At 32.4% G+C, this 22,796-nt stretch overlaps 2 protein-coding genes and 1 long non-coding RNA gene across 4 annotated transcripts in view; 1 reads left to right on the top strand and 2 right to left on the bottom strand.

Moving 5' to 3' along the window:
- LOC113521278 (arf-GAP with dual PH domain-containing protein 1-like) overlaps positions 1–14,550 on the bottom strand; it is a 42,339-nt gene extending 27,789 nt beyond the window's left edge. Inside the window, exons 1-2 of one of the 2 annotated variants that reach the window (XM_031912731.2) lie at positions 14,340–14,550; positions 1,192–1,417 (exon numbers count right to left, since the gene is read on the bottom strand). In XM_031912731.2, the coding sequence (XP_031768591.1) occupies positions 1,192–1,417; positions 14,340–14,421 (308 nt within the window). In that variant the 5' untranslated portion in view covers positions 14,422–14,550. The remainder of the gene's footprint in view (positions 1–1,191; positions 1,418–14,339) is intronic. The other variant, XM_026906766.3, reaches the window with a different exon arrangement.
- LOC113521293 (WW domain-binding protein 11) overlaps positions 1–22,796 on the top strand; it is a 328,701-nt gene that overhangs the window by 290,556 nt on the left and 15,349 nt on the right. The window lies entirely within an intron of this gene.
- LOC128201554 (uncharacterized) lies at positions 17,524–20,068 on the bottom strand. The gene is made up of 2 exons (XR_008253286.1): positions 19,521–20,068; positions 17,524–18,385 (listed from the first exon to the last, which is right to left on the bottom strand). It is a non-coding gene; the product is annotated as an uncharacterized LOC128201554 (long non-coding RNA).

Below are 22,796 nucleotides of genomic sequence, written 5' to 3'. Positions count from 1 at the left end.
ATTTCATTTTGGGCACCCTCATCATCACGTACAGTATCAGTACAGTAACTCAAAATGTTGAGATAAATATAGAAATTATCGGAAAAATAAAACAAAATTGTTTTGCTAAGTAGTTTACTGGCACAAAATTATCTTTGATTACTTTTTAAGAGTATAATTTTATATTGCTCGTCATGGTAATATAAAAATAAGAATGAAAAAAAACACGTAAAAAGATTATTTTTTTTAGATATAAATAATTATTAGAGCATTTAATTTCAATAAATTGCATTAGGTTGGAATATATAATTTTTAAACTTAACACAATCAAGATATCACACGTCTCTGACAGTTATTTAGAGATCTTCACGCGTCATTTCTACAATCATTGTCCATCAAAATGACATTGATGTCTCAACATGTTTGACTATGTTGCAAATGTTGAATTCGAATTAATTTTGTGCCAGACAACAAAGCAGAACAGATGTGACAAATTTGAATTGGTCGGGATCAACTTTTTTATACAGTAGTGTACACTGACAGGGCCCAGTTTCTATACATCTCTAAAATATCTTTAAGATGGTTGGTCACTAAACAAAATTGGACACGAAAAACTAGATAGCGCTAGAATCGAAACTTGTGGTTTTTGTTATTTGGTAATTAAAATTAATTTGAGGAAAAAATCTAAATTTTTGAGTGATTTTATTTATTTTTTGCTGATATAGTAATAATTTATCATAATTTTTGTCTTTATTTTCTTGTACTATATAACTTTGTAAAAAAAAAAACACACACTAGCAAGAAACAATGCGATTATATATTAATATTATTATTTATTTTCCTTCAGAAAAACATCGCGTATTATCTGTCACTTAATAAATATTACATTTAGAAATTTTAAATCAAATTATCTTTAATTACAAAATCCTAAGAAAAAACCGCAAGTCTCGCTTGCAGCGCCATTTAGTGTTTTTTGAATTTTTTAATGAGCTTAACATTACAATATACTAGCAACTCGATACGGCTTCGAACGGTTTTTTTATAAATAAAATATAACCCATTTTACTATCCGAAAATGTGGCTTCCAGTAGGTGAAAGAATTTTAAAAATCGGTTCAATCTTTTAATAAATATCCGTTACAAACAAAAAATCCCTTTACTTTATGATATGTGCCTGTATAAAAAATATCTGTAAGTTATATTTCATACTCACTGCGGGTCATACTTGTTCGGCTTTCTGTAGCATGGAGGTACTCTTTCCTCGTATTTATTCTTTGCCACGATATTGCCAACTTCCTTCATCCTCTGTACTTGAGAATCTTCCCATCTGTCTAGGTTTAGGTGTTTTACTTTACTGATGTGAGCGCCCATACCTCTGTGGATACTTGCGCATCGCATACATATAAATATGCCGAGATTATATGACGCCCAATCCGGGTCTGAAAAAAACGTAAACGATTAATTTACTGACAGATGTTGGTGATAAATATAAGTTTGTAGGAATATTTGAATATACTCAATCATGATTAAACAACTAAAGGATTTCAATGGCGTATGTTAATATACCTCCTATAGGGGTCCTATGGCAATGCCGGGATCATTTTATATAGTATAATCATAGAGACAATATAATGATAACATTAGCCAGTATTTGAAATAGCTCTATCAAAATAAATTTAAAACATATTAGACTTCAATGATCCTAAAACTTAAAATTTCCGCGTTTGTTTTTACAACTTAATTTGTATTGGGTTCTCGACTGATTTTGATTTTTTTTATCTATAGAAATTACCCCGCGATGGTTTCATACTAACTTACACAATATTGAAATAGTTTTCCAGTATACGATCTCACAAAAAAAAAACACGTTAAATGAGAGAATTGACATTTCTTACATTTTTTACTAATTGAATGAAATTTGGCAGGGAGATAAGCCTATACACAACCGACATCTAGGGGCAGCACTTAGAGCCCCCAGAGAACCCAGACTCGGGCCAATTTAGAAAATTTCATTTTTTAAATTCGAAAATGAAGAATGAAAAAGAATCTAATCCTAAATTAAATTTAAGCAACATTTAAACATAAACGCTAATATTGCATAGTTTATTATATTATTAGAATAACATAGGCTCCCGCCACTTTCCTGTAGTGAATCACAGTTGCTGATCACTGTAGACGGTGATGCAGTTTGCCATACTATCCTAAATATAAATAGGTATTAAGTAATACTTGTTAAGAATAAACCAATTATTATTTATACAAAATTTATCATACACTTAAATGATCTAAAAGATAAACCAAGTAATGACTACTACATTAACATACATGGGATACCGAACTAGCAAATCTGAAAGAGCCGGAAGCCCAATAAATTTATCACGTTCATTCGTTATCATAGTTATTTTACTCGAAGAATAGAGTATACATTCCTCAGATATCCCTGTTCCATGAAACTTCACATTGTACTAATACAATGAAGTAGTTTAAGGGTAATAAAAATATCAACACTTAAAGTATTTAAAGTATGTTTAGGAATAAACACAGCCATTTCTGGAATGAATATTTGAATGAACGCCTTATAGGCTCATTAAAGTTTTAATACGATTAGGGTAATTAAGATTATTTTCTAGGGAGTATATTATCTAGTTCTTTAAAAAAGGCGTATATGTATTCTTAGACATGTTTTTGCGAAGTTTCGCTTGCATTTGAGGACGCGTACCAAACAATTTTAGTGTGGACCGGCCCCTCCTTAAATACGGTTGTACTTACAATAAACTTGAAGGTTCTATATCCTCTACCAATTACACAAAAACAATTAATTTATTGTCGTTAATTATTAAAGGTTTGAACGAGATACGTTTTTATGAAATTTTCGTCATACACAACGACATGAGTACAAAAATCTTACATGGCAGTATAAAAACCAGTACGTAGCGATATGAAAGTACCAAAAATCCCCGGCTTAAATTTCTAAACTTTTGGAAACTTTTTATGAATTTATAGCGGTCATATTTTTATATAGTCATCATATAGCATAGAGTAGTCCCATAATTAAAACGAATTGATTTATACTCGTGTCAAGCGTATAACGAGTATTATTTGTTTTTATATATTTGGTACAATTAATAATAATTTTAGCATTTCTTTTTATCTGAAAAACAGCGCATAAAAGAAACAAATAGTTAATTTATGAGTTTCTTATTAAGTTATTGATTTGTTGCATTACTAGTGATTTGTTATATATAAACCCTTTGTAAAAAAATATCAAAAGCGAAAACTATATCAAAAACTTTTGCATAGTTTAAAAGAAGTTGAAAAACAAACTGAAACAGAAAGGACCACTGTCCTCGTCTGTTTGTTTATAATTGTATATATATTTTTTTAATATTGTTTATAATTAAATTTATGCATGTTTCTTTTTTAAATGACAAATTCGAAAGGCATGCTAAGATTATTTACTAATTATGTCAAGTATAGAAAAACAGTTTATACGTATATACCCTAAAAATAATTACTCTCCTTTTACGACAGTAAAATAAATATATCTACATACTACATAACCCTGCATAGTACTTAATCCGTCAAGCACTTGTCAGATTTATTTGCTTTATTGTAATAAAACTTAATATCAAACAAGTATTATGTAAAGGTTATTTACATTTATATCTATCATATAATATGAATGTATCTAGAATTAGGTTTATTTATATTATGTATTTGTGAACGGATTACGATACAGTCTTGTACTAAATATGAGCTCCGCGATGGTCGACTTAAAATAGAAACAGTGTTCCCGCAATGTTTTTAATATTTTTACTCGCTACATTCCCATAGATAAGATAAAACGAACGAAAACAATATTTAAAAATAAATTTTACTTTGAAGTGTCACTCTCGTCAAAGATATCGACTGTTGTTAAGTGGAATGACCGGTGAATATTTAATGACATATTTGGTAAAATATAAAATGTCAAAACATTATCACAACAGTAACTTTAAAATTCATATCTGTTCTGTAACCTGTTTACTTTAGCTTCTAATGTACAATCATCAATTAATTAACGCCACTTATAATAAATGTTCAATCAAAATAATATGATTGATATAAAACACATTCGTTGCAAATTAATTAAGTATTAATGATGTGATAAACTATTGAGGGCGAACGTAGTACTTAAGAAGTTAATCCAGTCATATAATACTTCCAGATGAAAGATCGAATGTTAAAACGTCCCAGAAACAAAACATAACGCGCTATTATACGATGTTCCGAGTAATAATAAAGTATAATTTTGGGGTCCCTATTCAGGCATACATTGAGAAATCGTATAACTTAATGTGCTGCCTACGATACAAATTAATTCACATAGAAAGATAGCAAGATTCTATCCGGAAGTAAACCCATAAGAGAGAAGTCCGTATATAGTTCCTTAATCAGACTCGAGCCCAAATGTTCTCAATTGTCTGAATTTTCTCAGCCGGACTTCGGCCTTTTAGTAGTGTTTCTTAAAAACGTATTTCATAGTTTTATAAGAGTATCTATGGGGTGCATAATGCTAGGAACCTAGAACGCTTACTAATGAGAGTATTATGCCATATATATAGACTTTGGGCAACTAAGTAATGCATCAGCAGTTCTATAGTCATTGCTAATTGTTCTGTTAAATCGTAAGCTTCAGGAAGTTACTGCAGCGTGATAAAAAAAGCTACTGCCTAGGTTTGATATAACAACTGATTCTATACTCGATTAATGTGAGCATGCAACGTGATATTTACTGCTTGGTATAGTACGTCTTAATTTTGTACCAAAGAGTACAAGTCTCGGGAAATGTAATGGCGATTATTATAAACCCCAAATAGATTTTTTTGTTGATTTTTTGGATATGAAAACATTACTTTAGAACTGGAGCACATTGGATACCAGTTAATCCTACGTCTAATATAAACCCGAAAGTTTGTGAGATATGTATGAATAGATGTGTTACTTACGGCTGAACAAATTTGAATGATATTTGGTAGACGTGTAGGTTATATTCAAACATACAGACCTCTTTAATACTCTGATGCACTTGGGCGAAGCCTCGTGAAAAAGTTATGGAGTCAAACATATTGAATAATTTTATTTAAACGTGATATTTACTCATATTTTGCTTAATTACATATATTTTTGTTTCTTTTATACACAGTATTAAATAGCTGGTAGAATTGTGGGACATAACAGACGAAATATGATGCCGCAGTGCAAAAATTAAATAAAGTTATTTCGGGTACGACAACTTGTAGAAGATGACTAAAAATACTGGCATTATGCGCCTTGTCTCCGCCTTGCATTCAGCATTAAGCAATCGATATTGTATGTAGAATGGTAAAGGAAAACCCACACAGAAAGAAAGTAGAATATTTACTATTCTCCATAATTCTAATGTACTACGATGGTGCAGTGTGGTCCCAACGTAGAATGGACCACTCCTTCCTTTCCTGTACATATCGTAAGAAGCGACTAAGGGATCTTAATGTATGGGCAGCAGAGTCCCTATTAAAACATCACTAAGACCTAACTGTATCTGCTAAGTCTGGTAACTACTAGCAAAACCTGCCAATAGAGGGAGACTTACGTTCAGCAATGGACAATTAACGGCTGATATGGTATGGTATACTATTAGTAGGGTAAACTTAAAGACGTTTCATTATACGGCTAATTAATGTGCTATAAAAGAATTTCTTGTATAATTTACCAACTACATTTATTTAACGTTAAACTGTTAGCCCTTACCGAACCTTACATTATCAACCGAAAAAATATGTGAGCATCGGCAAAATTTTCAGAAACATTTACGTTAACAAATGTTTTTAACATGAATTGGTAACAAGTATTGGAAAGCCAAATATATCACAGTACAGCATAATGAACCTTGTTTGTGCATCCCAAAATTGAATAATGGTCTGTCATTAGACGAAAAAAAAGATATTCATTGTCTGTTTTCAGCGTCAGACTACCTGAGAGATGGGTCGGTGTGATTATATTTTTTTGGGCGCAACAACAAATATTTTACTGGCATTGAATATTCGACAACAGTGGACACATCTGATCGATTTCAGTCTAGACATTTTACGGGCCCACGTGTCGAGTGTCACACAATTTGAAATATTGTTGCAAAAAAAGTTAAAAATTTACTTCAATCGTGACAAAATTGTCAATTTGTAATTATTTCAATTTAAAACCCAAGCTACTGGACCGAATTTGATAAAAATTCTATGAACCCATCTAAAAGTATATACTTTCAGATAATAGAAAATCCAAATCGGTGTCTAAATGACGAAGTTTTGAGCTAACAAACATAAAAAAATACAACCGAATTGAGATTCTCCTTCTTTTTTGAAATCGGTTGAAAACGGCTGACAATGTAACGTTAAATAAATGTATTTGGTAAATCGTACAAGCAATTATTTTACAGTACATTCATTAGCTGTACAAAAAAAAATCTTTAAGTTTATCCTACTAATAGCATACCATACCATATCAGCCGTTAATTGTCCATTGCTGAACGTATACCTCCCCCTATTAGCGGGTTTTGCCAGTAGTTGCCACATTTGGTAAGGACAGTTAGGTCTTGGTGATGATTTAAAAGGGGCTCTATTCCCTCGAACATTTAGTTCTATTAGTTGCCTCTTGCAACACTTACGGGAAAGGAAGGAATGGCGTATTCTATGCCGGGACCACACGGCAACCTACTTAATTCCTGCTAATACATATTATAAATGTAGAAGTTGGTAAAGATGTTTTTATGTTTGCTACTCACACCATTACACGGGCATTAAACATACATACATCACACTTAAACTGTTGAAAAGATTTGAATAAGATTTGGTACATGGGGTAGGTTATATCTCAACTTAACACAGGATACTGAGGCAAGCGAGCATTGACGCAGGAAATAGCTAGTTAGTAATAACAGTTTTTAACATTAAATATCCAATTAGTGATTGATTACCAAGTATCACGATTTTCATAAGGGGTTAATTGGTAAAAATAATTTTAAATTTACAAATAAAAATATGAGAGTGTGATAGACAAACTCCCAATTTTATCATTCGAATAACACCAGGTCACTCGTTTGTTCAGATAACATAAATGAGTAATTATGAAATAAGTGAACTCAGCGGCAAACACTAGTGGTACAAATAACGATATGTTATTTACAGTTCCGTAGCTCCAAATAAAAATTTATCAAGGTGATTAAAGCAGAGAGTTTGGCACAAGAAACTGATTCATGTAAATGTACAGATACATACTTAATGACTATTATATAAACGGCATATGATTGCTAAGACACGAGTACAATGCACCATAGACTAACCAGAATGCCGTCTATATCAATACTATCCTTACTAAACGTTACCACATAATAGTGGATTATAAATGTGAAAGTGAGTTTATTTCATTATTATATTTTGACGCTTTAACGGCTCAATCATTACGAAATTTGACATACACGTAGATACTATTGGGGACAAAGAATAGCATAGGCTACTTTTTGTCCCTGCCATTCAATATGTCCTTGTCATGCGGACGAAGTTGCGGACAATGACTAGTATTATAAATGTGAAAGTGAGTTCGTTACTTCTTGGCGCTTTTACAACTCAACCAATACTCATGAAGATTTCATGAATTAAATATACTTAGTATTAAGCATAAAGAAGGACGCCAAAGGCTACTCTTTATCGCATAGTTACATATACCCGGACGTAGTTACAAGACAGCCAGTATAATAACTCTGGTCATTGTAATCTATTTTTTAAAAGACCCTTAAAGGGGAAGACAAAAATAATATGGTGCCGATTGTCTCTATGCGCAAATCACTATTATTAAGTATTCAATACTTCTGTAAAAAAAAAAATACAAACGAGAAGGGTTCGCATTGTCAATATACCGACTAGACTACCACTTTCTTAAGCACCATTTACAAATTTCGTAACCACATTTTTATACAATTGGCATCACTCCCGAGGACGTGATGGGTCTACAATTCTATATGCATATATATATTCATGTATGCGCAGTTTTTGTCTGTCTTCAGAGTAGCGATAATTTATACCCGAAATCGTCGTCCGTCGACGACGCACTTTATCGATTTATCTATTGATTTATTTATGTAAATGACTAAAATTCATCACACTAAACTATGTTGCTTCAAAATTTTTTGCCATTACTCCTGGAAATTACTTATAAACAACTTTCAAAAGATAAATAACAAATTAATTGCAAAACTTTATCAATACTGCACTTTATCAAATTGCAAAATAGAATGTTTGCAAAATTTTATAAAAATTGTATAATCCCATATGAATAATACAATGCAAAGCAAATAAATAAAGGTCCCAACTATTTATCTGATATATATCTATATATCTACAAAATTTTCAAAAATGCATAAATAGATAAATGGTTGTATTGTGTTACCTCGTAAAAAAATAGTATCCTCTAAATCAAGTATTACATATGAAAATTTCACCCCATCTTTTAGATAGGACGTTTGGTTTGTTTGGCAAGTGAGGACAATAGTACCATAGGTCTCAAATCTTCGCTAATGGTCTAACTGGAACTAAATGAGGCCGAGCTGCCGTATGACTCGTAGTCTCGACGTTACATCCGTATTTTCTACACAACACTCCGCAACGACACGACGTCACACGCACGCACACTTCTGGCCTCGTAAATAACAAGTATGTTTTGGATGTACTTTATGTATTGCTCCGGTTTTGGTCGTCATAGGTAATAGTCTTCAATGAATCTTCTAGTATACTCCGAAACTAGTTTTGTGCAAGAATATCACATACCTAATGTAATGGTTGGAATGTTGATAAACTGTTGATATTCGTATGAACAATACGAGTAATGTCGGATGTGTTGTTCTCGCGGTGTTGTCTCAATGTTAGCTTATATAATATTCCACTGTACAAGTTTATCTATTTGCTATGTTGTCCACTACGAATTTCGCAATTTGTAAAAGCTTTCGTTGTTAGAAATTAATCTGTATTGATGAATAATTGTATAATAATACTAGATTTATCGTTCCAAATATATTACTCTTTGTTTTATACTTAACAACCGAAGGAACTATCAATTTACACGTCACATCATATACGATTTCCTTCATTTTAGAAACATGTTTGTTTTCTATAAAACATACATCATTGCGTCATATCTCTGATAATAATTTCTGCTGAATCTTTCATAATATACACATACAACAAATTACAGTTCTATGAACTATTAGGTTTAAAAACAATATATTTTGACATTTCAATTAAAAAAAATAACTAATATTCTATCTATGTAGAACGTGGCTTGTAGACTTACGAGCTATGCAATATTTATGCATCTAATAATATCTTTCGAAAAAATATATGTAGAAATGTAAATCAAAAACATAATAGTACCAACAAGTATACGATCGACCTGATAGTCATCGGTTAGTCTATAGAGGGTCCTGCGGCACCACGCTACGTATACGATATCGACCCTTTTGGAAAAACCCTATGCTTTCATTTTGGGAAAGATTCAAGTGTGAACTCATTCCACGACCTGACCGTTTGAGGTGGGAAATTCCTTTAAAACTTTAAATAGTATGGAGATAAATTTCTTATCGATGGCGACCATGAAAACCGGTTCGGTCATCACAGAATATACCGTGTTGTGTTGCTGCATCTGATATAAATGTATGAACAAAAAATTGCAGTTATATTTAGAATCTAATGTCTATATTATGCAGTGGGTATGCTAATGATTTCGTCGACTAACGCAGTGGAATTTGAAACTATAACTTGTAATAGAAAGTCAAATATTTCCGATAAATACAAAGCTATTTCCATAATACCTAACATACTTGACAAGAAAAATAAGATTAAGCGACAAATTTTAAAGTAGATTAAAAATAAGGCTGCCTATCTTATATCTGCGTTATGATTATTTAGCTGCCTTTTTTATACCACTGAGCTGGCAAACAAGCATACGTCCTACCTGATGACAAGCAGTTGCTGTAGCCTATTACCGCTTGTAATACCAGAAGCATTACGTGCGCGTTGCCGATTCTAAAGCAATTCTTTACCCCATTTTTAGAGAACCCCATGCTGTAGTCTTTTGGGAAAACCTCGACATGGAGCACTTATTATTGCCTTTGATTTCTTAATTGAAATTAATAAATAAAGTATATCTATCCTCCTCTTAAGACTATGTTTGAGGGACACGTGTTTGGACCCAACAATGGGTCGCTAAAGGTTATTATACTGTTCGCATTAATGAATCCTTGAGCTTCAAGTTAGCAATCCAAACCGGTTCAATAAACTATATAAACATAAGAAACAGATAGAGATTACACTAATTGGTGGTTTATGTTTTGTGTAACTCGCTTGACTACCCCATGGGTATCTCTGTCCCAATCGTGTTGCTAACGCCAAGTAGCTGTTCTTGCATTACTATGTTTTAGTTTGAGGGGTGGAATATGGCATTACCATTATAATATAACCTACATATACATACCTATATACATATAGGTCACGAAGGAATAACACCTTAGTACTGCAGGCGGGATTGCTATTCATAATCATCTATAATTAAATTGTTCCATAAAAAATCGACTTTAATTTTGGCAAAAGCAGTTATTTTGATTTAAAAACTAAACTAGTGGGTTGATTTTGATAAAATTTCTATAGGACCAATTTGACAAGTATATCCTATCAGATATAAAAAAGATTTTTCCAAATCGGTTTACAACTCATAGAGTTAATAAACATTTAATTGATAATAAACATTTAAAAATATTATATAATTCTTTTTGAAATCGCTTGAACTTAGACCCCAGGAAGGGTCACAGTGAGACGCCCTAGGTATCACAGTGCATTCTGTAATACCATCCTTCCCTCAAACCGTAACATAGTCACCGAGTACAATTACTCAGCAATAGAAACACTAGTGAAATAAAATACCTATATGCAGTCTTTTGTACAAAGTTTCCCAAGTATCTTCTTAGTAAGCTTCGAATTTTTTTTTTTGGTAAGTGACTTCAAAAAGTGTCTATAATTTTTTGTATATATATTACGCGATATATTTAGTAATTATATACAGGTTTTGATAATTCTTTGTAATAATAAAGAATACTGATGTTAGTTCAATAATAGTGTTACGATTGAAATAGTTTTTTATGCAGAGCAAAATGTTAAGCATATACATATGTTATAATCTCGGAAATTAATGAAGCGATACTAAAAATTCTGTCACTGATAGAAAGCTATACTATCCCTGTATAATAAAGTACAGGCTATTTCCCATGGAAATTCCCACGGAAACGGGAGATAACGGTTTCCGGGCGTTCGAAAGGTTTCCTATTTGTGTGAAATTAAACTTTATTAAGTACATAAAAATTCTATTTACAGTACTAAAAAAAATATTTAATTTACTAGGTGTATCCCATGCAAAGCCTCTCTTTACTCTCCTATGTGTATATATATATGATGGCCTCATCATCATCATCATCATGGTTCAAATTCGGACTTCAAATTCGTACAATTATTTTCCCGTGATTCTCAATCACAAACATCTAAATATCTGTACAAAATTTCAGTTATGATGTTAATAGGATTATTTAGGATTATTTAACTGAAAAGATATTTAAGCCCTATGTATAATAACTGTCATATATCATTTTTGAATAACCTTCAATAGTAAGGTCATATGAGTATTGCCAGTATCAATACTCAAACAGTACGTAGGTTAGGCGTGTGAGTGAGAGTGACCTAATTTTACTGTACATTTCAACAGCGTGTATGGCGCATTGTCGAAACCTAAATCGCGTTTGCCATTTGCCTCAAAACGGACTTTGTATCTTTATTTAATCCAGTAACCGTAAAAATGTAAATAAATCTACTGAACCAATAGATACTTATAGTGTAAGTACCTACCTACAGTGTAAAACATGTAATCAGAAACCCAAGATATTTGTGACTGTTTACTTATTTATGCATCTGAACTACTTTCCAAAAAACGCACATGTCTAATCGAATTCCTACTAATTTTATAAACTACTTGTAAACATAGTTTTCCCGGATGAATAACCCTCCTATATGGTAATCCTGAATAATATACCTAAGATATATAAAATATATTACAGCAAATTAGGTTACCTTATTTCCATTTTTGAATACAGGACATGTAATACTAGTACATGACTAATATAAAAACTAATCGAACTTCTTTTTAAAAAAAAAAACTTCTTCTTGGCTTTATGTACAATATTTAGTTAAAAACCTTATTAGGAATATTTTTATTAACGACTGAAAATATGCCTTCTCACTAACTTTTGTGAATGTTTATGCATACTTATAAATACACATAGGGTAAAGTTGTTTCATATGCTAATAATTACAATCATTAAAAAAAAATATGATTCTTAATTATTAATATCATTAACTATAATAATTATTAACACTGTCATTGGTCGCCAAGTTAGGTGCCTACAGGGGGGGGGGGGGGGGGCATATTAATATTAGATTAAAAAAAAACAAGAAATTTTGTCATCTTTTAGAAAGACTATACTAGTTTTAAGTGAAAATGTCGGAGAACCAATGATGACCGGCAAACCAGCACATTGACCCTAATGCTAGCATTTTCTCAATCTTTTGTACAATAACTGAACCCACATTGATGCATGTCCTTTGATACAAGTTTGTAACACATAACAAATTGACGGTCATAAATTTATATAATATTTTCAAAGATAAAGACAATTAGAAATTTACTATACCTACTGTTGGCGACCCCAAACCAGCTTCTTTTTTTTAACTATGTTAAAAAGTGGCCGAGAACTAATTTAAAAAATCCTGTTTACAGCCGTAGAAGATTGGATGATTGATATTGACCTATTAAAAAATTCCTGTCAGTATTCGACCAAAGGAAAAGACGGTGGAGAACTAACAAGTAATTCAGTTTTTGGCCATAGTACTAATCAATTTTGATTTTTTTTTTATGGGTGAAAATGATATGGTAACCCCGCCTGCGCTAAACTATCTTGTTTTATTAATTAATTTAAGGTTTTGTCCCACAGAAAAAAAAAACAGCTAATTTAATCGTAACATAAGTAATATAGGACCATAATCGCTATATCGATTGCTAAAGAATTATTAAAATCGGCTTAGAACCTCGTAAGATACAGGTAAGTTACCTATACAAGAATAAAATTTTAAATTTAGAATATTCTAGTTATTGAAATTGGTTAAAAATAACAGTTTCTGTAAAAATAGCGTACCTATTTACCACACATCAAGATAAATACTTGAAAATGTAGTAACGGCGACTAACAACCAGTAAATGAATGGTCGGAAAACAGCGGAAGTAACCGACAACTGATGACTGTATTTTTAAATACGATTTTTCTTACAAATTTTAAACAAAAAATACAAAATTGTTACTTATGGGTATTTGCTTACCTAGAAGACTATTTAAAAAAAATATTGGTGTATATTTTCAACCCAATTCAATAAGGAAGTTCGTAATTCAAATGTAGCTTTTTATACCTAGGAAGGTATTTGGGTTACCAATGAAGTTGAAATAAAATTACCTATTTGGCTCGTAATGATGAATACCTCAGGATTTAACCATGGTGATTTCCAGAAACCGTGTGGAGGTCGACCTGATAGATTAGTAAGTAGCTATACTAGCAATGAGGTCAACTTTATTATGCCATTATAGGAGTCATTTTGTCACAATTGAAGGCAGGCGTCTTATACCTGCTTTACAAACGGAACCCCAAAATGTTATTGTTACTTCATAAGAACGCATATTGTTATCTAAACTGCAGCAGATGTAGGTAGGTACCTGCCTACCTACCTGCTGCCAATAAAACAAGAAGACAGTTATTTCTATTAAAAATAACCATTGTAATAGGGAGCTAGGTTAAATAATTTTGTAATAGATAAGTAAATAAACAATCATTCATGAAGAAAAGAACAGCGCGCGTAAAATATTTTACAAAACAAACATAAACATCTTCGTCGCGTCGTAGAATGCTATTGGTCACACAAAATCAATTTTCAATTAGCGTAGGTAGGTACACAGTATCACAACCGGAACAAACTAATGATGTACCTATCTTTAATACGCATTCCGTCTGCACTCTTCAATCATCATCGCATGCACAAATGCTCTTCTCGATGATTTGTTTTCATTGAATGCATTTTACGCTGAGGTCACTGAACTCTAAAGCATGGACGCACTTACGCCCCCCGCCTATTCACCCCATGGAAATACCACGCTTCACAAGGAAAACATTATCACTAAAATAGTTAAAAATAACAACAAAATACATACCTTCACTTCCACAGTCGGCACACACATTATTTCCACTTTTCTTTTGTAATTCCTCTAATATTTTCTCGTTATTATCTACCATCGTGGAACTTTTGCATCAATAATGAAGACATACACGCTAGGCTAGCGTACGTCGCCACTCGAAAACGGAACGACTCGGACGAACGCGTTCTCCAACACTGCGCGAGGGAGCGAATACGAGGCGGCACGAGCGAGACTTCGACCGACGACGCGCAGCAAATCGGTTCAACAAACGCTATTACGTAGTATCCAATTTGTTGTTGCTTTCCCACACGTATATATTCGGTTAGAATGAATGAGATAGAAAGAGAAGTCTAGTTTCGGTACATGAATGAAACGAGTGAGTAGTGGATGTCTCGTAAAATTATATTAGTGTGCGTATGGCGTAGTATACGTGATACGAGACAAATAGAAGCGTCTGTCTCACGTAAATACAGGCTATCTGCAAAATATTGCGATTCACTGGTGTATAGGTAGGTAATTAATGAGGTACTAGACGCAAACGGTATTCTGTTAGGGTCTTCTGTAAAAGCATTGCAAAATTTCGTCCCAGATGCCTGAAGAAATCTGATGAAATAGACTTACGTAATAGTTTACTAGTACCTACCCATTTACCTACTTATCCTATCAGTTTCTTTAAGTACATTCATATTGTCGCATAGAAAAACATTTATGGCCGCTTTAGCCGTACACGAAGGCCTCTGACGTGGTTCAGTGAACGATGACTTTATAAGTCTACCGCTTAGGCCCACCGATTCACCGAAACACGAAGCAATAAAGGTGATCGAATCACGAATTCGAAATTCAAATGTTTGAACTTGAGCTAATAGGTTATACCTTCAATCTTTACTAAATACGTCTCTAAAACAATAAGTAAATACCAAAATGTAGGTACCTAGGCTATAACCATAAGAATAAGGAGTCTTATAACTGTGCCTTACCTATCTACCTACTAGTAGGGGAGAAAGGGATTGTTAGGGTCTAATAGTTCCATTGCTAGCAATATACACCATCAAGTTGATCTTTACGCAGGAAACCATCGTGGTTAATAGTTATAAAATTTGTTACCATGTGCTAACTGACCTGCTTTCATACTGCTATCATCCCTCACACTTAATTGTTTCGTGTAGTGACTTAAGTATGTATTAATAATTTTCAATACTTGTATAAATACAGATAAAACGAAATTTACCATATGTCTATAATGACAATGAAAGCAGGTCAGTATACCCATCATAACCAATTCCACTATTATTAACCACGATGGTTCCATGGGGGAACCACGTGGAGATCGACCTTATAGAGTGTATTACTGGCAATGGGTCAGTTAGACGCCGTTACTAACAATCCCTTTCGCCCCGTTTGCTTCGAATTCGTAAAAGGTGAAGTGGTCAAAATATTTGATTAAATTAAAAATTACATAATGACACATGTGCTTTTGGGAAGGAAAGGATTGTTAGCAATGTGTTCACGTTGTCCCCCCTGGAAACCATCGTGATGAATATCAGGTGTATTCATTACGATGGGCTAACTGAGCTACCTTTTCATTCTTTTCATCCTTCTCTGGTGCACCGCCAGCGTATACCGTTATCGCAGACGGGGTTACCATTCCATTATCATTAATTGAAAAAAGTATACCTTTCAAATGAACGATATACTTCAGAAACAAAATCCCTAAATACTTAAGTAAAGTGCTAAGGCGAGTAATGGTTTTGAGCAAAATCTATTGTTTTGAAAACAATAATTTTGTTCTATATCGCATGAAGAGTTCATGGGCGACACAGTATACTCGGAATATTCATGGTACTGTTTATGGCTATAGGCGACGATTACCGCTTTCCATCAGGTGGACAATGTTGCATAAAAAAAACAAAAATAAAAATGTTGTTTATAAATCGAACTACTTATTTTCAAGTGTTAGATAACACGTGAAATTAGTTAGCACTGCAGTCAGTTGATTTATATGATTCGCGGAGGGCACCGCGTGTAGGTCGACCTGACAATATTAACTAATCTTGACTCGTTAAGAGTAGGTAACTACAACCACACACATTTATTCAAACATGCGTGCGTGCGTGGCTACTCTACTATAATTATCTTAGTAAGTAGGTAGTCCAGAATTTCCAGACGTTTTATTTCTAGCAAAAATGAAATGAGTCAATTTGGCTACGCATGGGGCCATGAACACAAAACACAAACCCATGAATCATCACTCTCATAACCATCGCATGTTAGTAGGTATAATATTAGAACTTTTTATGTTGGTGCTTACTTACCTGTGTACCTTTAATTTTGTATTTAACATAAAAATTTTACGAAAACCATTATTAGACATTTAAAAAACTATAAAAATTACCCTTCAGTAGGTTACCAGAGTAAAGAAATCTGTGTAGGTAGACTATATAGGTAAACCTTAGAGGTAAACCTATTAATAACAGGTAAATAAAATCAGATAAGTGGAAGCGGAATTCACTCGCCAAGTTTCCCGTATTTAAAAAAAATAGTCTGTAAATTAATTTATAGAAAACAGAAGGATTGTCTCTGTACAAAATTACAGATGGCATGTAAAAAAATTAAGACAGGTAATTTTTTTAATACGTAAGTGCATAAATCTGGATACCAGAATGTATAGTTGTTATTAAGTATATGGGAGAAATTTATATTACTTATGAGTACTGGAGTCGACTCTGAGACTATTATTTTAAACGTTCTCGAAAGTTGTCTTAATGTAATATTTTAATGTGATAGTTTCGCGAAATTACTGTTTTGTGGATTATCAATAACTAAATTTGTAATAATATTGACTTTAATCTATCAAGACTTCTACTCATATTAGTTCTTAGAATAAAAATTTCGCCTTAATGTTGAAATGAAATTTTAATTTTGAAAATAGGATTAGAGAAATGACGTCTCAGAATCCGACCCAGTGACCGCTATGTTAATTAATATGTGTGTATTAATTTATTAATAATATGTGCATATGTATATTCATACTATATACTGAAAATGTTTCAAAATTCAAATTAAAAATCAATTTGATTTGGAACTTTGTTGGAAATTTTTAATTCATTTACTTGCAACACTAATAAAATGGCGCGATTTGTTTTAGTTAAAAAAAGTGTCAAAGAAAAAAAGGCGGGAAACTCGAATAAGAACAAGCGGGTTTTTTAAATTTTTTTTATTAATTTATTAAAACTATCTCTATCAATTCTTATTATTGAATAAAATATTATATTCTCACTAAATTCAGCGACAGTAATATAATTAGCATTCATGGGGAAGCGCAGTTGTAGAAAAAGGAAAAAAAAAGATGACGATTCAGGTGATGTAGACCATGAACCTTGTAATGACAAGGATATATATTCGGAAGATACTTCTACTGACTCAGAATCTGAAATTGATAAGGCCGATAAGTATAAACCTTACTACGTCACAGATTATATTAGAAGATATCCCGAGGAATCCCCTGGGACAGAATTTGTTGTCTTTGTAGAATCCTCAGATAGTCAGAAAACCATTGGATCCAGAGACTTGCTCTCACTCTCCTCCTGTTTAAAACGATTTAATAAAGGGGTAACTTATCTTAGATCTATAAATAAATTCAAAATCGGAGTATACTTTCAAAAGCCAGACTTAGCCAATGCTTTTTTAAATAATAAAACTTTTTTAAATGACTACCATTTTAAGGCCAGTATTCCTGCTTCTTCAACAGAAGTTACAGGCGTTATTAGAAATGTACCTACAAATATATCTAATAAAAAAATATATACTATGATATCGAGTTCTAAGAAAATTATTGCTATTAAAAGAATTTTAAGAAAAAATACCTTGACTCATGGATATGTGTTACAGCCAACTCTAACCGTGACAATTACTTTTGCTGCATCTGTATTACCTGAATATCTGGATATTGGAGGTTGGCGCCACAATGTCACTCCATATATACCACCAGTTAAACAATGCTACCGGTGCTTGAGGTATGGACATTTAGCTAAATTCTGTAAGAATTCTGAGCGTTGCAGCATCTGCAAAGGTGAGCATAATTATAAAACTTGTACAACTGGAATGGAAAACGCTATTTGTGTACACTGCAATGGAAATCACACAAGTGTATCACCGCAATGCCCTGTTAAACAAAAGAAAATTGCTGAAAATAGATCTAAATTCAGACCTGCTTCTTTTGGAGATGTACTTAGCACTGAAATATTTCCTAAACTGGGTAACAAACCTAAAAAAAATGTAGACCTAATTTCAATTCTAAATTCTGATAACAAGAGTTTATCACTTTTAATAGAAAGCATAATCAAACTTATTTCACTACATAACACAAAGAACACATCTATTAACACTAAAAGTGTTTTGAATGTGTTATATGATACTTTTGGTAATAGACCTATTTCACAAAATTCAATCGAGACCAATTAACTATCATACAGTGGAACGCTCAGAGCCTACTGAGCAATCGACATATTTTTACACAATTTTTAAATGAACATCATATTCACATTGCTCTCATCTCAGAAACTTGGCTAAAACCACATTACAAATTAAAAATTAAAGATTATTGTATAGAACGAAATGATTGTGGTAATAACCACAATGGAGTAGCGATTATTATACATAATAGTATTAGATATAAAAAACTTCACTCTTTTTTCGACAATTCTTTGCAAACTATAGCTATTAGTATTGAAGTTAATAATTCTTGGTATTCAGTTGCCAGTATTTACTGTCCTACCAATAGTACACCTAGTTTTACTAAAGCCAAATTTAAGTTCTTTTTGGAGTCTCTTCCTAAACCCACTATCATATCTGGAGATTTAAATGCACATCATACTATGTGGGGTTGTACCTCCACTAATACAAGAGGTAAAGACATTCTTGATTGTTTAGATGAATGTAATTTGGTACTATTAAATGATAAGCAAGTTACTACTGTTGGCTCTCATATTTGGAGACCCAATGGCCTTGATTTAACTATGGTATCCCCATCCATATCATTAAAATGCGAGTGGTCGGTTCATGATGATCCGTTAGGAAGTTATCACCTGCCGACTTTTACTAAAATAAACACAAAGAACTCTTCATCAACTCCGTCAGGTGAACAACATGCTCCTATAGATGAAGTTAATAAACTTTTGTTAAATCGTATAAACCTACGTCTCGTTAATTGGGATCTTTATTCTGAAACTGTTAATCAATTACTTTTGGATTTCGAGTATGATGTCAATGAACCCTTAAACAATTACAATAGGTTCTGTAAAATTATTTTGACAGCTGTGGAACGTTCCGTTCCACGTAGGAACTTATCAAATAGCGGTGCAAATACTTCAAAGAGGCACAAACATATTGCAGTACCTTGGTGGAATAACAGGTGTGCGACAGCTGTCAATGATAGTAAAGCGGCTTACCTTAGGTTTAAACAAAATCCAACTCTCGATAATTACATAAATTTTAAAAGAGTTCAAGCTGTTAAAAAGTTAGTAATTAAGCAAGTAAGACAACAGGGGTGGCAGGAATTTTGTTCCAAATTTAATAGATTAACACCAATTTCCACTGTTTGGCAAAATATGAGAAAACTAAATTCAAAACATCGTCAAAATCATTTTAAAGATATATCATGGGTCAATGATTTTTTACGCAAATATACTCCTGATTTTGTACACTCATCTTTTGATGACAAACAGTTTAATTCTGTTAATTCATGCCCAAAATTTGCAGTAAAATCTAGAAAAGATACAGCTAGTGGCCTTGATCGCTTAACATACAATATGTTTCGATTGCTGAATAAAATAAACCTTACTAAACTCTTACAAATTTTTAACGATTTATGGAAGGACTGTATTATCCCACCAGAATGGAAAATGGATTGTTTGATTCCAGTAATTAAACCCGGTAAAGATCCTACAAATTTCGACTCCTATAGACCTATAACATTGACGTCCTGTGCAGGCAAATTATTCGAACAATTAATTAAACAGCGTTTAGAGTTCTTTATTGAAAGTAATAGTATATTACCATCGAATCAATTTGGTTTTCGCCGTGGATATTCAGCGCGCGAAAGTTTAGCGAACTTCTATGTCGACCTTAGTACTGCTTTGAATAACGATGAATATGTTCTATCTGTTTTTTTAGATGTCGTAGGAGCTTTTAACAATGTAAATTTAACAGTTCTATCTTCGATTTTATCCTCATTTCTTCCAATGAAACTTATCGAATGGATTTATAATTTTCTTAGTAATAGAGAAGTGTATGTTAAAGTAAATAGTAAATTAATAGGACCTAGGTTAAGCTCTAAAGGAGTATGTCAAGGTGGTATTCTAAGCCCGCTACTATATATTTTATATATCTATAAACTTAATTCAATTTTAGGAAACAGTGTGAACAACTTGCAATTTGCCGATGATTTATTAATTTATATAAAAGGAAAGAATATTATTGATATGCAATTAGTGTTAAATGAGTCATTAAAAAGACTTGAGAAATATTTTTCTCTTCTTTCCCTCGATATTAGTTTAACCAAAAGTAAAGTAGTTGTTTTTCATCAAGTTCATAAATATGTTCCATTAATGAATATTATATATAATAATCAAACTCTTCCAACAGACTGTAGCGTTAAATTTCTGGGGGTAATTTTTCATCAAAATTTAAAATGGGATCTATACGTTGATTGCTTAGTAGATCGTGCTTTAAGAGCCACTAATATAATAAGATCTGTAATTGGTCGTAACTGGGGAGCTGATCCTAAAATTATCCTTTTACTTTACAAATCTCTTGTTAGAAGTAATTTTGATTACGCTTTCTTTTGTTATGCCTCAGAACATAAATTAGTAGAAAAACTCGAAAAAATTCAAAATATGAATTTAAGACTTATTTTAGGTGCTATGTATACTTCTCCAATTATCTCAATGCAAGTAGAATGTAATTTGCCTCCTATCCTTCTTCGTTTCGAATACCTAAAACTCAAATTTCTCTTCAAAGCTTTTTCAGTTTCCAATAACCCACTCATACTCAAATTATTAAATTGCCCCATTTCTATGTTTTTGAATAAAACTATTGTCAATGATTTGAATTTACGAGATGAATATAACATCTATAGTAGTAAGATACTTCCTTGTTATAATGGCCTTTATGAGAGTAAGTTCTGTAAGATCAAAATTGTTATACGTAAAGACATAAAAGAAAAGCACGATATGTATGAGACTTTATCAGAATTTATTGACTACAGGCAGATATATACAGATGGTTCCAAAAATGCACTTAGCACTTCAGTGGCTTTTTACGATTTGTCAAATAGATTTGGTCACGGTTATAAAATTTCAACTTTGGCTAGTATTTACACAGCAGAAGCAAAAGCTATATTTTTAGCATTAGAATACATAGAAAAACAGGTACTATATTCGAAATGGATTATAATTACAGATAGTATGAGTGTTCTTATGGCATTAAAAAATAACACATTCATTTCATCATCAAACTACTTAATTCAAGAAATTCGTAATAAATATTATCATCTCTGTACTATATATGGAAAAGATATTATCTTCATCTGGACCCCTTCACATATTGGAGTGTTTGGGAATGAACAAGTAGACACTTTGGCTAAAATTATTAATTCAAGTGCTGCTCGTGTTCAAGATTTATCCCTTTGTTACTCAGATTGTAGTATTGGAATACATAAAATCGTTACAACTAAATGGGAGGAGCATTGGACTCAAATATTACAGACTAAAGGCAAATGGTACCGCAAAATTAATTGGCGTATTGGAAAACCGTGGTTCTGCAAAGGAAAGGACACAAACAGAAAATTTTACACCAATATTTGTAGATTACGAATCGGCCACGGACATTTCAACGAACACCTGCACCGAATGGGCATGATCGCTTCCCCATCATGCACATGGTGTAACTCAAATACAGCCCAATCTCTACATCACCTTTTTTTGATTGCTCTGAATTTGTCATTCAAAGACACATTATGTTTGACGAACTTAGGATTATCTTCAAAAAACCCGAAAATATCCCGCACTCAATCCCGCTTCTCTTAAGATTTCCTTCTTGTTTCAAAGCTATTTTCACTTATATTACTACAACATTCAAGGAGCTATAAGAATACTTTTATTGAATTGCAAGACAATGATTTTTTATAATTATTTATTTTTAATTTGATAAATCCACTGGTTTAAGAAAACTCAAGAAAAGATATTTATGAAAATGTACTTACCGGATTTGACAAATGAAATATTGAAGATTATGACAATAATTGAAGCGACATTAGAAAAATAAAATTCCAGACAAATTATCTTTTTGAAGACTAGGCAGCATGGTCTCCGACCTTAGCCTGTTCCAAACGGAACAAACGTACTAAAAAAAAAAAAAAGTGTCAAATTCACTTAACCAGTGTCGTTTAGCAATTGCTTTTTTGACATAGTCTCT

This window comes from Galleria mellonella, unplaced genomic scaffold (assembly GCF_026898425.1).
Source record: "Galleria mellonella isolate WM207_F2 unplaced genomic scaffold, CSIRO_AGI_GalMel_v1 utg55, whole genome shotgun sequence".
Lineage (NCBI taxonomy): Eukaryota > Metazoa > Arthropoda > Insecta > Lepidoptera > Pyralidae > Galleria > Galleria mellonella.
Note: the sequence above shows the minus strand (reverse complement) of the source record. Positions and strands in the feature narration are given on the sequence as shown.